Source organism: Micromesistius poutassou, assembly GCF_964030765.1.
Source record: "Micromesistius poutassou genome assembly, chromosome: 6".
Lineage (NCBI taxonomy): Eukaryota > Metazoa > Chordata > Actinopteri > Gadiformes > Gadidae > Micromesistius > Micromesistius poutassou.
The window spans coordinates 7730588-7743552 of NC_140276.1; the positions used below are offsets into that span (position 1 = coordinate 7730588).

At 48.2% G+C, this 12965-nt stretch overlaps 1 protein-coding gene across 1 annotated transcript; it reads left to right on the plus strand.

Moving 5' to 3' along the window:
• Positions 1–318: 318 nt before the first annotated feature.
• On the plus strand, positions 319–12226 carry LOC311345293 (progesterone receptor-like). Its single transcript, XM_084469652.1, has 9 exons — positions 319–1504; positions 2463–2605; positions 3189–3305; positions 4709–4822; positions 5373–5588; positions 6842–6986; positions 8447–8577; positions 8904–9055; positions 10283–12226. Exons 1-9 carry the CDS (start codon positions 663–665, stop codon positions 10445–10447), a joined length of 2025 nt encoding a protein of 674 aa, XP_084325778.1. The 5' UTR covers positions 319–662; the 3' UTR covers positions 10448–12226.
• The last annotated feature ends 739 nt before the right edge of the window (positions 12227–12965 follow it).

Consider the following 12965-nt stretch of genomic DNA (forward strand, 5'->3'; position numbering starts at 1 on the left):
TCCACCAAACCTTCAATTTACCGCACAGTGAATAGAAAAGGAAGAACCACAACATAGCGCTCCACTTCTATGATTAAAAACTTTCCAAACCCTCGCTAGACGCGGGTGTCTCCGAGGCGGCCGCACCTGTACTGATCTGGTTGGTTGTCTCGTGTGATTGGCAACGCGAGATTATCGCGGATTCACCACCACCATTCGGCAGCCGAGATCTAGAGGCGGGCCGGGCAGGCACGGTGCTGGATACCAAATGACGTGACGGTCTGTATTTTTTCTAGCTGAAGTTGCAGACATAATTTTAATCCACCGCCTCCCCCCCCCCACCCCCCTACGTCAAAGAAGCGTTGAGAAGTAACGATCGAGTGGTTTTACTTTTGGAAGGGGGAAAAAAACGCACTTGTCAAGTTAGGTAAAACCTCACCGTTTGATATGGCTGGATACTTCATTTAGTAGAACACACATACTTGAATTGAAACCTAACGACCGCTGTGCTTCGGAGAGCAAATGGGAAAATACTTTAATTCACTACGAAAAAGAAGCTGCGTTGAGAGTGACCTTAGCACATGACGGGTCTTCGCATGGTAAGCCAGTCCCCTCTTGTCGGAAACATTGCTTCTCCTCTTGTGTAGCCTAGTTACACATCCACCGTAAAGAAACGATCACAAATGTCTTTCCACGCGGGAGCGTCGTCAGCGAACGGAGGCGATCGGCAATATATCGCAGGAAAGCCGTGTCCCTGCCCGGCGACCATTGAGCTCAGCACCGCCGTATCCGTGTCCCTGGGCTTGGATTCGGCTCCACAGCCCAGCGACCTGAATAATGGCTCCAAGAACGGCTTCGGAGAAAGCGTCCCATCTGCCGCCACCAACAGCACGCAAAGTGCGCCAGAGTTCGGACCAGGTGGACGCGTGACCCCCGAAGTGATCAGGGGGCGGCCGAATGACCCGGAGGAGGAGATGGAGCAGCAGGGTACCTTTGATCAGGTGTCTGCTGGTGACATGTATCGGGGCAGCTGTATGGATCTGCTCGGATCCAGTCAAGCAGAGTTCGCGCTGGCCGAGACGCGCGGTCATCCCGCGACAGCGCGATATGTCGTCAAGGAGTCCAACTTGTTTATCATGAACGCGGTGGACGAGCCGTCCGCGTCTCGCCGACTGGACGACTCGACCTCGCCAATTTTCAGGGACACACCGGGGATGTGGTGCGTCGGTGAGCATGTACTAAACAGCGGTCGGACCGAACCGGAGCGCGGTAGATCATGCGGCCATAATTTGTCCTGCAAATACTGTTACTACGGGCAACCCTCTTTTGGACCGAGGCAGCACTGCTATTGTGCCCCCTCCGGCGACGACCACGGGGATGCAAGCAGTGGCGTACAGACAGTGATGGCTCAGGGGTACGGCCAGGTGGGAAGTTACCAAACTGCGGTTCCACAACGCCTGGGACATTACTCCAACATCAAGACCGAATCTCCCAGTTGGGTGGAATACAGAGATCCAAGTTTCAGGTATGTTCCCCAAGTTAAATAAAGACATTCTGTCCTATAGGTCAAAGGCCTTCCTCTGGTGACCCTTCAAATAATTTTAGTCTTCGTAAATCGGGCCTATTTGACTGCAGTTATTGCAGTTTTATTTAACCGTGGTAGAGTGAAAGTAAGGTTTGCGGACGATGATGCAGCTGTCTTCGTTGGTGACCTATAAACATTTCAGCATGGTATTATTTTGTACTCATGAGAATGTGATGACTCTGATGAATGGTGTTGTTCAACTCAGCCTAAACCTCTAAACCCCACGATCGGTTTTTGTGGTGTCTTATTATACTGCTCAAATTACCGGACGTTTATCAGTGCCATTAAAAAGGCGGCTATTTCATTTTTTTTTTACGAATAAATATCATTCTGGTTTGTATTAATATAGGCCTATTATATGCATACAAATATGATATAATATTAGTAGAAAATATCCTTCCAGACCTTTCTCCAAAATAATAATCTGAAGAAAACGAATGTAATTGAGTTTTAGCCTACTGCTGCCGATCTTTCTAAAGTTTCCTACGTTTACTCGTGGAGCAGTGCCTTACATTCTGAGGTGCTTAGCTAATGGGATTTACTGATAATCTACCTTTTACACACGTTGTCAACTCTATGAATAGCCATGCTGTACTCGTGTGTGTTGTGCAGCTCTTGACTTCGCTGGTCGACCACAGTTCATGGCGTCGCGTGTCTGCATTGCCTGGCTTCCCTTTGCCAGGATGTATTTTCAACGATAATACTGCCGTCTTGTGATTCAGCCTAAGAGCCAAAGGTTGAATGGCTCTGACACATTAACACCTATTAATCTTTCATCTCTTTCCGTGATATGTGATCTATTCTTCTTTCATACAGACATACTGGTGTACTACTCTACTCTTTAATTCGGCGGTTTGTGTTTGTGTGTGCGTGTGTGTGTGTGTGTGTGTGTGTGTAGATATGATGATATTTTCCCAGGAATGAGCATGCACCTGTCGGACCGTCGAGTGTGTCAAGTATGTGGCGACGATGCCTCAGGTTGTCATTACGGGGCCGTCACCTGCGGAAGCTGCAAAGTGTTCTTCAAGAGGGCTGCAGCAGGTACACACACACACACACACACACACCAACTTTGACGCACAATAAACAGCAACAAGAAACAACTATAAAGCAGTTACAGCTGAAAGTACACACAAATGTTAATTTGTGTCACCTCTAAACATTAACAGCAAACTGTAGTTATACAAGACAGTTACACCTTAACCCACACACACACACACACACACAAAGTACTAAATACAAATTAGTGTGTGTGTTATACTGCAAACACATATACACACAAACACGTTACAAACATACACTCACGCAAATGCCTATTGGCCATTATTTACCATCCCGTTCAATTAAGCCCACCAACTCTGTCACAGAGTGGGGGCAGAGTGACCTTGGATGTGAGCGGTAGAGAGAAGCAGCCAGAGAGATAGAGCTCGTTTTTTTGTCATCTGTTCACGCCTACATCTTGTTGTTACGACCGGTAGCGGGGGCATTGCTTAAGTACTGTGTGTGTGTGTGTGTGTGTGTGTGTGTGTGTTGTGTGTGTGTTGTGTGTGTTGTGTGTGTGTGTGTGTGTGTGTGTGTGTGTGTGTGTGTGTGTGTACGTGTGTGTGTGCTCGCGTGTCCCTAGGTAAACAGAACCACCTCTGTGCCGGTCGCAATGACTGCACCATCGACAAGCTGAGGCGAAAGAACTGTGCCTCATGTCGTCTCAAGAGATGCTTCATGTCTGGCATGAGCCTCAAAGGTGAGCCTCTCTCCCTGTCTCCCTGTCTCCCCAACTCCCTGTCTCCCTGTCTCCCCAACTCCCTCTCTCCCTGTCTCCCTCTCCCTGTCTCCCTCTCTCCCTCTGTCCCTCTCTCTCTCTTTCCCTGTCTCCCTCTCCCTGTCTCCCTCTCTCCCTCTGTCCCTCTCTCTCTCTCCCTGTCTCCCTCTCTCCCTTACTCCATGTCTCCCTGTCTCCCTCTCTCCCTCTCTCCCTCTCTCCCTGTCTCCCTCTCTCCCTCTCTCCCTGTCTCCCTCTCTCCCTGTCTCCCTCTCGCCATGTCTCCCTCTCGCCATGTCTCCCTTTCTCCCTCTCTCCCTGTCTCCCTCTCTCCCTGTCTCCCTCTCTCCTTTTCTCCCTCTCTCCTTCTCTCCCTCTCTCCTTCTCTCCCTCTCTCCCTGTCTCCCTCTCTCCCTTTCTCCCTGTCTCCCTCTCTCCCTGTCTCCCTCTCTCCCTGTCTCCCTGTCTCCCTCTCTCCCTGTCTCCTTCTCTCCCTCTCTCCCTGTCTCCCTCTCTCTCTGTCTCCCTCTCTCCCTGTCTCCCTCTCTCCCTGTCTCCCTGTCTCCCTCTCTCCCTGTCTCCCTTTTTCCCTCTCTCCCTGTCTCCCTCTCTCCTTCTCTCCCTCTCTCCCTGTCTCCCTCTCTCCCTGTCTCCCTCTCTCCTTCTCTCCCTCTCTCTCTGTCTCCCTCTCTCCCTGTCTCCCTCTCTCCCTGTCTCCGTCTCCCTCTCTCCCTGTCTCCGTCTCCCTGTCTCTCTCTCTCCTTCTCTCCCTCTCTCCCTGTCTCCCTCTCTCTCTGTCTCCCTCTCTCCCTGTCTCCCTGTCTCCCCCTCTCCCTGTCTCCCCCTCTCCCTGTCTCCGGGAACACACCGTGAGTGAACTGAGTTTGACTTTTCGTTACGAGTGCTAAATATCAGCAGAATTTAGTCAAAGACGTGTGGACACTTCTAACACGTCTAAATTATCCTCAAATGGTCCTTCGGCCCAGATATACTGTAACCATTTGATTTCAGAGCAGGCCAACGTCTCAATCCAGGAGGACAGAGCCAAACAAAAGCGCTCGCCCACAACCTTAAGGAAATTAATAACAATATTATTGTCATAATTTTCTTATTGGAGGTTGGCTCATTCCTCAAGCTGTTTTCCTTTATTGGCCCTGTCCTTTTTTGTGTAATAAGCATGGCAAATAAAACGGTTGGCTTGACACAAAGCATTTGGAACTATTTACCGGTTTCCTTTGTTCTGTTCTCTTTAATTGACTCTGTTTATAGCTGTGTACAATTTTTTTATTGAATAAAGTGTTGTTTTTGGAATTTTGAGAAGTGTCCTTTCCTTTCCGATCGGCCGTGTTATTGTATCCTGGTCTCTTCTGTACCCTTCCTCTCAGGTCGGAGGCTAAAGGTCGCCAGTCAAACGCGAAGCAGGGATGAGGAGATGCCCCGGGCGTTGGGGAGCGATGGAGTGTTGGAAGCCGGCGGGATCTCCCCCACAAGCCACGCAGGTGAGGCTCAGGCTGTCTGTCTGTGTCCTGTCGCTCTGTAGCCATCGGTATTCTGTCCGTCTCCAGGTGCTTCCCCTGTGCCTCACATTCAGTCAGTGTTCCTAGTTTCTGTCCACAGTGACTCGAGGCCGACTCGACAGCAGCAGCAGGGATATCGTCAGTGTTACTGACGCGGTCCCTCCACAGCAATGCCTTTCAGTACGGGAAAAAAAACACGAGGGGGGCAATTCGTTCAAATATTTATATCAAACTTTTTTTATGTTTGAAGAAATGGCTTTTCATATTATAATCAATATTATTTAGAGTGTAGAGAGATGTCTGAGGGTCATCACCGGGTGGAAAGTGTGTGTGTGTGTGTGTGTGTGTGTGTGTGTGTGTGTGTGTATGCACGTTTGGGGGGGGGGGCAGGTCACTTCCTTGTCTAATGCTATGCGGTTGCGCTTAACATCGACCCGTCCATCCTGCCACACCGTATATCCACCGGCCCGCTCTCTCCTCCGCCCCTGTCTGCTTCGGCTAAGGCTCTGCTCCTTGTCTTCACCCCCCCCAGCTGCAGCCTACACCCAGAGCCTGGCCCCCGGCCCCTCTCCAAGCCTGGACTCCTGTCTGTCCCTGCTCAGCCAGCTGCAGACCATTGAGCCCACGGTGGTGAACGCGGGCCATGACCCCGCGCTGCCCGACAGCTCCAGCTCGCTGCTCACCAGCCTCAACGAGCTGGGCGAGAGGCAGCTGGTGACCGTGGTGCACTGGGCCAAAGCCATACCAGGTACACTTCTGTCCCATTTCTCCCCCCCCCCCCCCACCCCTTAAAACTTCCACTTTGGTTTGGAGTGCCCTCAACAGTAAATCTTCCACTTTGTTTTAAGCCTGCATCGGACCTCACTACGTTTTTGAGGGTTGATTATAAGGGCAAAATAGCACTCCCCCTTGCTCCCTACAGTAATGGGACACCCTACCCCTATACGAGAACACGCAAAATCTAGGGTTAGGGCAAAAATCTAGGGTTAGGGGAGGTATTGGGACGGGGCCTAACTGTCTATCTGTGTGTGTGTGAGTGTGTGTGTGTGTGTGTGTGTGTGTATCCATCTCTTGCCTCTGTCTCTTGTCTATCTGTCTCTTGTCTATCGCTCTGTCTCTCTATCTCAGTCTCTGTATATCCATCTCTTGCTCTTGCTTGCTTTGTGTAAATCTAGCACCCTGTCTTTCTATCTCACTGTAGCTCTTTCCCTGTGTCTCTATCTTTATATATGTATGTATATCTCTCTCTCTATCTTGCTGTATGTCTGTCTGTGTCTCTATCTTTCTCTGTGTATGTCTATCTCTCTATCTTGCTGTATGTCTGTATGTGTCTCTATCTTTATATATGTATGTCTATCTCTCTCTATCTTGCTGTATGTCTGTCTGTGTCTCTATCTTTCTCTGTGTATATATCTCTCTCTATCTGTATTTCTATCTTTCTGATTCTCTCTGTATGTCTCTTTATCTTTATAATTTGTCACTTTCTCGTTCTGTCTCTTGTCTATCTCTATCTTTCTGTCTCTTATCCATCTCTATCTTTCTGTCTCTTGTTCATCTTTCTGTGTGTGTGTGTATTATGTTGGAAGAATTAACAAATAGATGCAATACATGCAAATAAATACAATGCCTACAAAGTCAAGTCGCCCAGGCCAAATGTTAAACGCTAAACAAGACCTGGCAAAAATCTTCTTCCAGATTTAATATTTCCATAAAGGTTAACATACAGTCATACACGTTCATTTTTCTATTAAATGCATACCGTGGCAGAGCAAAGATTGGAAATACATTTGAGGAAAAATCCAACAGAATTGGCATATTTCTGATATCTACCACAAGAGGGCGATCTGTTCACGTGTATAACAGAAGCAACACCAGCTCACGCTATACACACCAACCATGTCTTTGTTTAAAGAATGAAGAATTGTTTTTCATTGAATGTAGTAATGTAGTAATACACATGAAAAGAGTGGTCAGGTGACTGTTTCCCCCTCACCTGGGCAGGTTTCCGCGACATGCACGTGGACGACCAGATGTTTGTGATCCAGTCTTCATGGATGGGGGTGATGGTGTTTGCCCTTGGGTGGCGGTCTTACACCCTCACTAATGGCTCCAGGCTGTACTTTGCTCCAGACCTGATCTTTGATGAGTATGTCAAACGCTAAACATTGCATTACCTGAAGCTGTTTCCCTTAAGAGTTCTGAAAAAGTTTCCCTATTCCGTTATTAAGTTTGTTCTCTCTATTGAATAAACTATTGCCTGTCTGCTCACCCCCACATAAAAATTTGCCATTATAGTTTGTTTATGCATCGGGGGGTTTGAACTGTCACTGGGAACACAAACTGAGCACACACTCCCAAAGTGGGCCCACTTACTCATTGCGGAGTAAACAAGTATATATTTTTTATTTCCCTCCTTTCCCCCCTTGCACCTGCTATACACGTAGCCCCGAGAGGAATCGCCCAAATTCATCATTTATTCCATTTCAAGATTTAAACATCCTCGTCAATTTAGCCAAGAAGAGAGCTTCTGTCTATGTATCAGTTATTTTTGCTTTCATCTTAAAACTTTCACTTTTATTAAGTTCCCTTCATAAAGCTCCCGTTCTAACTGTTCACACCGTCTCTCTGTCTTAGATCTTGGGGTGGTATCGAGACACATAAGCACGCTTTTATTTTGAATTATTTCCCGTACGTGAATCCAGAATTACTAAAATTCCAATTCCCAAATCCCAATTCTTTTTTTGTTATGAACTTGAATCATCGGTGCCTCCTCAGTTGTGACAATGTCATTATTGTCATTATAGAAATATCATGGAAAAACACTGACATTTAATAAGCGGTGTATATATCAACAGAAATGACGATTCTGTTGGCGGAATTAGCTCATGAGCGTTTCGTTTAGAGTCAAACAAAGGAACACATAAACAGGAAGAGAAACAAGTAAATAGCAAGAAGAGTGTGATTGTGTAGACGAGAAGCAGCCGTAATGTGACACGGAGACGGTGGGTTCCCCCTACCCTGGCCCTCCTCTCCATGAGAGAGCTGGGTTGAGTCGGCACGGCGGCGGCGGCGGCGAGGCAGCCTGTGTGTGTGGAATCCTAAAGCGAGCCCAGGGTCCCCTGGAGCTGCCCGCGTCTGTCTGATGTTTCATGCAGCCAGCAAAGTGCTCATTCAGTCTGCATTAGACCTCTGTCACTCTAGCTGGCTGCAGCCGACCTGAATGGTAATGGATACGCGTGCCCTTGCATCTGACCCTCATTTTTCTCTGCCTCTCCGTCTCGTTCTCATTTTCCATTATCCATCTTCGCTTATTTTTCTCACCAATACCGCTACTTCTTTTTCTTATTTTTCCTTTCCCTCTCCCCCTCCTCTGTACGACCATCGGGTGCACATCACACACACACATACACACACACACACACACACACACACACACACACACACACACACACCACATCATCCATCTCCCACTGCCCATCACACGGTTCTGATGTCTTCGTCTGTCACCCCCCCCCCCCCCCCCCCCCCATCCTGCCTCCCATCCCCCCTCTCCCCCTCACCATGCATCTCCGCCCCCCCCCCCCCCCCCCCCCCCCCCCCCCCCAGGCAGCGGATGCAGGTGTCCAGCATGTACGAGCACTGTGTGAGGATGCAGCTCCTGTCGCAGCGCTTCAGCATGCTGCGGGTCACCCAGGAGGAGTACCTCTGCATGAAGGCCCTGCTCCTCTTCAGCATCAGTGAGTCCCGACCGCCGTTGTCTCCACAGCCACTCGGCACACACCTCGCGGCGGTCGGCTGTCGGCTGGAGAGTGGGGGGGGGTTTCCCCCTAACCGCTTAAACCGTCTTTCGCAATCGCCGCACCTGTAGGCTCACCTGAACAAGACACCTGCACCTTCATGATGTATCCGTATCAGAATTCACGGTTCACTGCTCTGGATAAGTGACCAGCCGTGCTGAGAAGGACCAAAGCAGAGTGGGGTGAATTTTTTAAAAACCAAAAAGTGAGTTTTGGGTTTGGTTGGGGGAATAAATGTCCTGTTTCTGCCTCCCCTGCCACCCCAGTACCCGTGGAGGGCCTGAAGAACCAGCGGGGCTTTGACAAGCTGCGGACGGCCTACATCAACGAGCTGGACCGCTTGGCCAGCCACCACGGCGAGACCACCCGCACGCAGAGACTCTTTCAACTCACCCAGCTGCTGGACTATCTGCACCCGGTAAGGAATCGCTCAAAGCCACGCCGCCCTCCACCACCACCACCCCCCCCACCACAACCCCACCTATCCTCTGTTTAAATCCCCCGTCGTCACACTGTGCCTGGGCCAGCCCCACCAGGATGTCATGGTAAACGGTAAATGGTCCTCATTTATAGAGCGCTTTTATCCAAAGCGCTTTACAGTGTTGACTGACATTCACCCATTCATGCACACATTCACACACCGACGGCGGAGTCAGCCACGCAGGGCGACAGCCAGCCAGCGGGTCAGGAGCAGTCAGGTGAGGCGTCTCGCTCAGGGACACCTCCACACTCAGCTAGGAGGAGCCGGGGATCGAACCAGCAACCTTGCGGTTGCCAGCCAACCCCGCTCTACCTCCTGAGCTACTGCCGCCCCTCATGGTTTCCCATTCCCGCCCCGTCCCCGTGGTAAAAAAAAAAAGTGTGTCATCTTATACCCTTCTATTTGGGCAGTGTGTGTGGTGTGCTTTCTCTGTGTGGATCATCCACATAGAGAAAGCACATCCACACATCCACAGTGGATGTGTCTGCGAGGATGAGACGTACTCGAAAGTCAATGTTTAGCAAACCCCTCTGTCCAGGAGGATTGGCTGACAAACGCGTACTTGCGTCACCGTGTTGAAAATAAGTCGGCACGGGTCCAGTCCTCACGGACACACAGCACCCGGGGTCAGATTACCCGCCCTGCGTCTTGTTTACCCGCGCGATCGCCATTGAAGATATGGCCGATTTAGTTTCTAAAGGTTGTAAGTACATCTTATGAAAATGTAATCCCTAAATGTTTTGGATCGTGGCTCCTGTTCCAAGGGGGGGGGGCGTTTTCTGGCAGGGCACCCTTGGGTGCCGTTGGAGACTGCCTCTAAAGAGAACATCACAGGAGAACACACACACACACGCGCACACGCACGCATGCACACACACACACACACACATACACACACTCCCCTCATGGCGCTTCAGGCACCATAAACCCTAGAGCCCGTTTAGGGGAAGGCTGGGGAGAGTCAGTCTCTACTTTTATTTGGCTGCCAAATGCATGACGGCTCATATATCAAATCGTTCTTTGTGCGGCGAATACTTCCATAGTCGCGCTGGTAGTTTATTAATATTTAACTCCTCGATTACATCTCATCACGCATACTGCGGTCCCTTACGACACGACGTTCATGGCGCCACTTCTGGTGTGCTGTGTTCTTTGTCCTTCCAGATCATCAGGAAGCTCCACCAGTTCACCTACGACCTCTTCGTGCAAGCGCAGTCGCTGCAGAACCGCGTCAGCTTCCCCGAGATGATCTCGGAGATCGTGAGCGTCCATGTGCCCAAGATCCTCACGGGCATGGTCAAGCCCATTCTGTTCCATAAAGCGGGCTAGGACCCTGAGCCAACCCACCAACCCCCACCACCAACCCCACCACCCCCACCAACCCCACCACAGTCTCAGGCTTCAACCTTGCAAACACGGTTCACACAAGCTCTGAGACTGCTGACCATGAATCCATTCAGCACAAAATGTAGTAAGGGGTTTAAAAAAAACAAAAAAAACTTTAACTTTGAATTTTTTAATTCACATGACGACATTGGCTTTCATGGTGTTATGACAACCCATCACTACGTGCTATGTGTGGTCCATGAGAAAAGGACACCAATAACCTAACGGATACATGCTCTTAATTACTTTCGCTACCTAGTCACTCATACACACGTGAAAAGGTTTCTTAAACAGACAAACACTGACAATAATATGGTAGGCCTACAGTAACAAGCAGAACTTTAACTTTTTGGAGCACATTCCACCTGCGTCTGTCTAACTTATGTTCCTCTGTATTTGCAACAGGCATACAGCGTTTCTCTTCTTGATATTGATAGACAGCATTGGAGGAAATAACTTTATTAGGCCATTGAAAACATAGTGGTTGACTCTGGGGAGGGTGAACAGAGCTTGTAATATTTATGCATGCTGAGAATACATTTCACACCAGCCAGGTATGACGCATCCTAGGCTACTTTCTTAGAACTCATATTTTGTAGATGATTGTACGGGGATGTCTCCGGTCCCCCAAATATCGACGCTTACCCAAGAACAGAATTTCTTAATTCATTAATCTCCCTGGGCAAGGTCGATGCAGAAGGCTTTCCATGGGTCAAGCTGACTGACTGTTACAAAATACTGTCGATAATCTATTTGTAATTTTAATCATGATAAAAGAAAAAAAAAATCGCTCACTCACTTTATCCCAATGTCATCCATAATGACTTGAGGGAGGGGGATTATTGGTTTGCTATCTTTGTTTAGTACTGCTTGTGGTATTTTGATGACGGTGTCATCGCCAACTACAGCACGCCTTGCCCTTAATGTGAATGGACATTTTTGTCACGGTTTTAATTTTTCTACATTTTCACAAAAGTGTTACTAATATTCTGTATACGCTTGCAAATATTGCAACTGCTGGTGGACGACCCCGTCACCAGTGCCGTCTTGTTACCGCGCCTTGGCGAAGGCTTCACCGGACGCCTGACTGCGAAATGGTTCCGATTATGTACAGCTTTATGTTCTACCACGATGTGATGCATGAGTGTTAATTGTCCGTAGAGTGGGAGCGAGAATTTTCCAAAATTCTTCGCAGATCTTTTGAATGCTTTCTAATGTCAATACAGTCAATGTCCACGAACCCCGTCTCTTTTTTTTTAAAATGTATTTCGGATGTAGCGGAGTGATGTGCTTTAAACACTCCTCCGTAGACTATTAAATAAGAACTGCAGGATCCATGAAATAGTTTCCACTGGAGGCCCGGCCACGACCTCAGAGCCTGCGATCACACCCTAGGCTCTAGAGCCAGCATATCTTATCGATTTCCTTGTCACGTCCATGACAAAGACTTGCTTGCCGGTTCTAAATGTCTCCCTGTGTTTTACTGCCATCTAGCGGTGCTATTGAAACTGACACTTAAATCAAAATCGAGCATCTGTGGGGTTTGCTGACATTTGCCACCTAATGTAATTGGACAAATAAACAGCATCTGAACACAATCCCCATTTCATTATTGGTGTACAGGGGTATAATTGCATAATATAATATATTTCCTGCTATAAAGTCCTGCCATCCAAGTTAATACTTAATTGTATGCATCATTAAACTGAGAGTTCTACCGTGGACATGGTAATGACTAATTATTACTAATTTGAAAAAAAAAAAACGTAACTCAAATGATCTAATAAATTCAACCTTCTGTAGCGACCGACAAAAGTTGACATTTGTATTTTTACACAGCAGTGCTCTGCCAGTTTGTAACCATGGCTATTTTATGAATAGTGATGAAAGCCTGAACTGGCAAAGGCAGTCTGGCTAACTTCAAGGGCCATTTCAAGTACCATTTCCCGACCAAACGAAGTATTTGCGCTTTTCATAAAGGAATTGTAGATGAAGCGAGCGGCTGGATGAAATATTTCTTATTCTAAAAATACTCTGCATCACATGTCTATCCGTTTTTTAGAAGGAATGGCATGGTAGCTTTGCAATAATCAAAAATGTATGCGTTGATGTCAACATTTGAACTCGGTTTAGATTCCATTTGATTTCTCTGTCGTTCCTGCATTAATATTACATTCAGCTAGCCCAGAATACTTTTTTCTTTTTTTGGTCCCTGTTGGGTAGCAACTAACGACAAACCTCACCGAGCTTCTAAACACTCAATTGTAGTTCCAGTCCCCACAAACAAAACAGTACAACTGTTTTCTTCTCTGTGTAAACAATACGCAAGACTTCCTTGACGCACAAAGGGGGAAATGGGACACAGACGTTGATTGTCCACGCCTCCAATGGGTTTTCTCAATGAGGTAACCGAACACCGACCGGGCCAGCCTCACATGGAACAGGGGCTGGCATATGGGCA

Bases quoted from the DNA above. Each gene is read 5' to 3' on its own strand.
- LOC311345293 (XM_084469652.1), top strand. From the start codon at position 663: ATGTCTTTCCACGCGGGAGCGTCGTCAGCGAACGGAGGCGATCGGCAA. The intron at 5,589-6,841 runs GTACACTTCTGT...TCACCTGGGCAG, and splicing joins CTGGGCCAAAGCCATACCAG to GTTTCCGCGACATGCACGTG. The intron at 8,578-8,903 runs GTGAGTCCCGAC...CTGCCACCCCAG, and splicing joins CCTGCTCCTCTTCAGCATCA to TACCCGTGGAGGGCCTGAAG.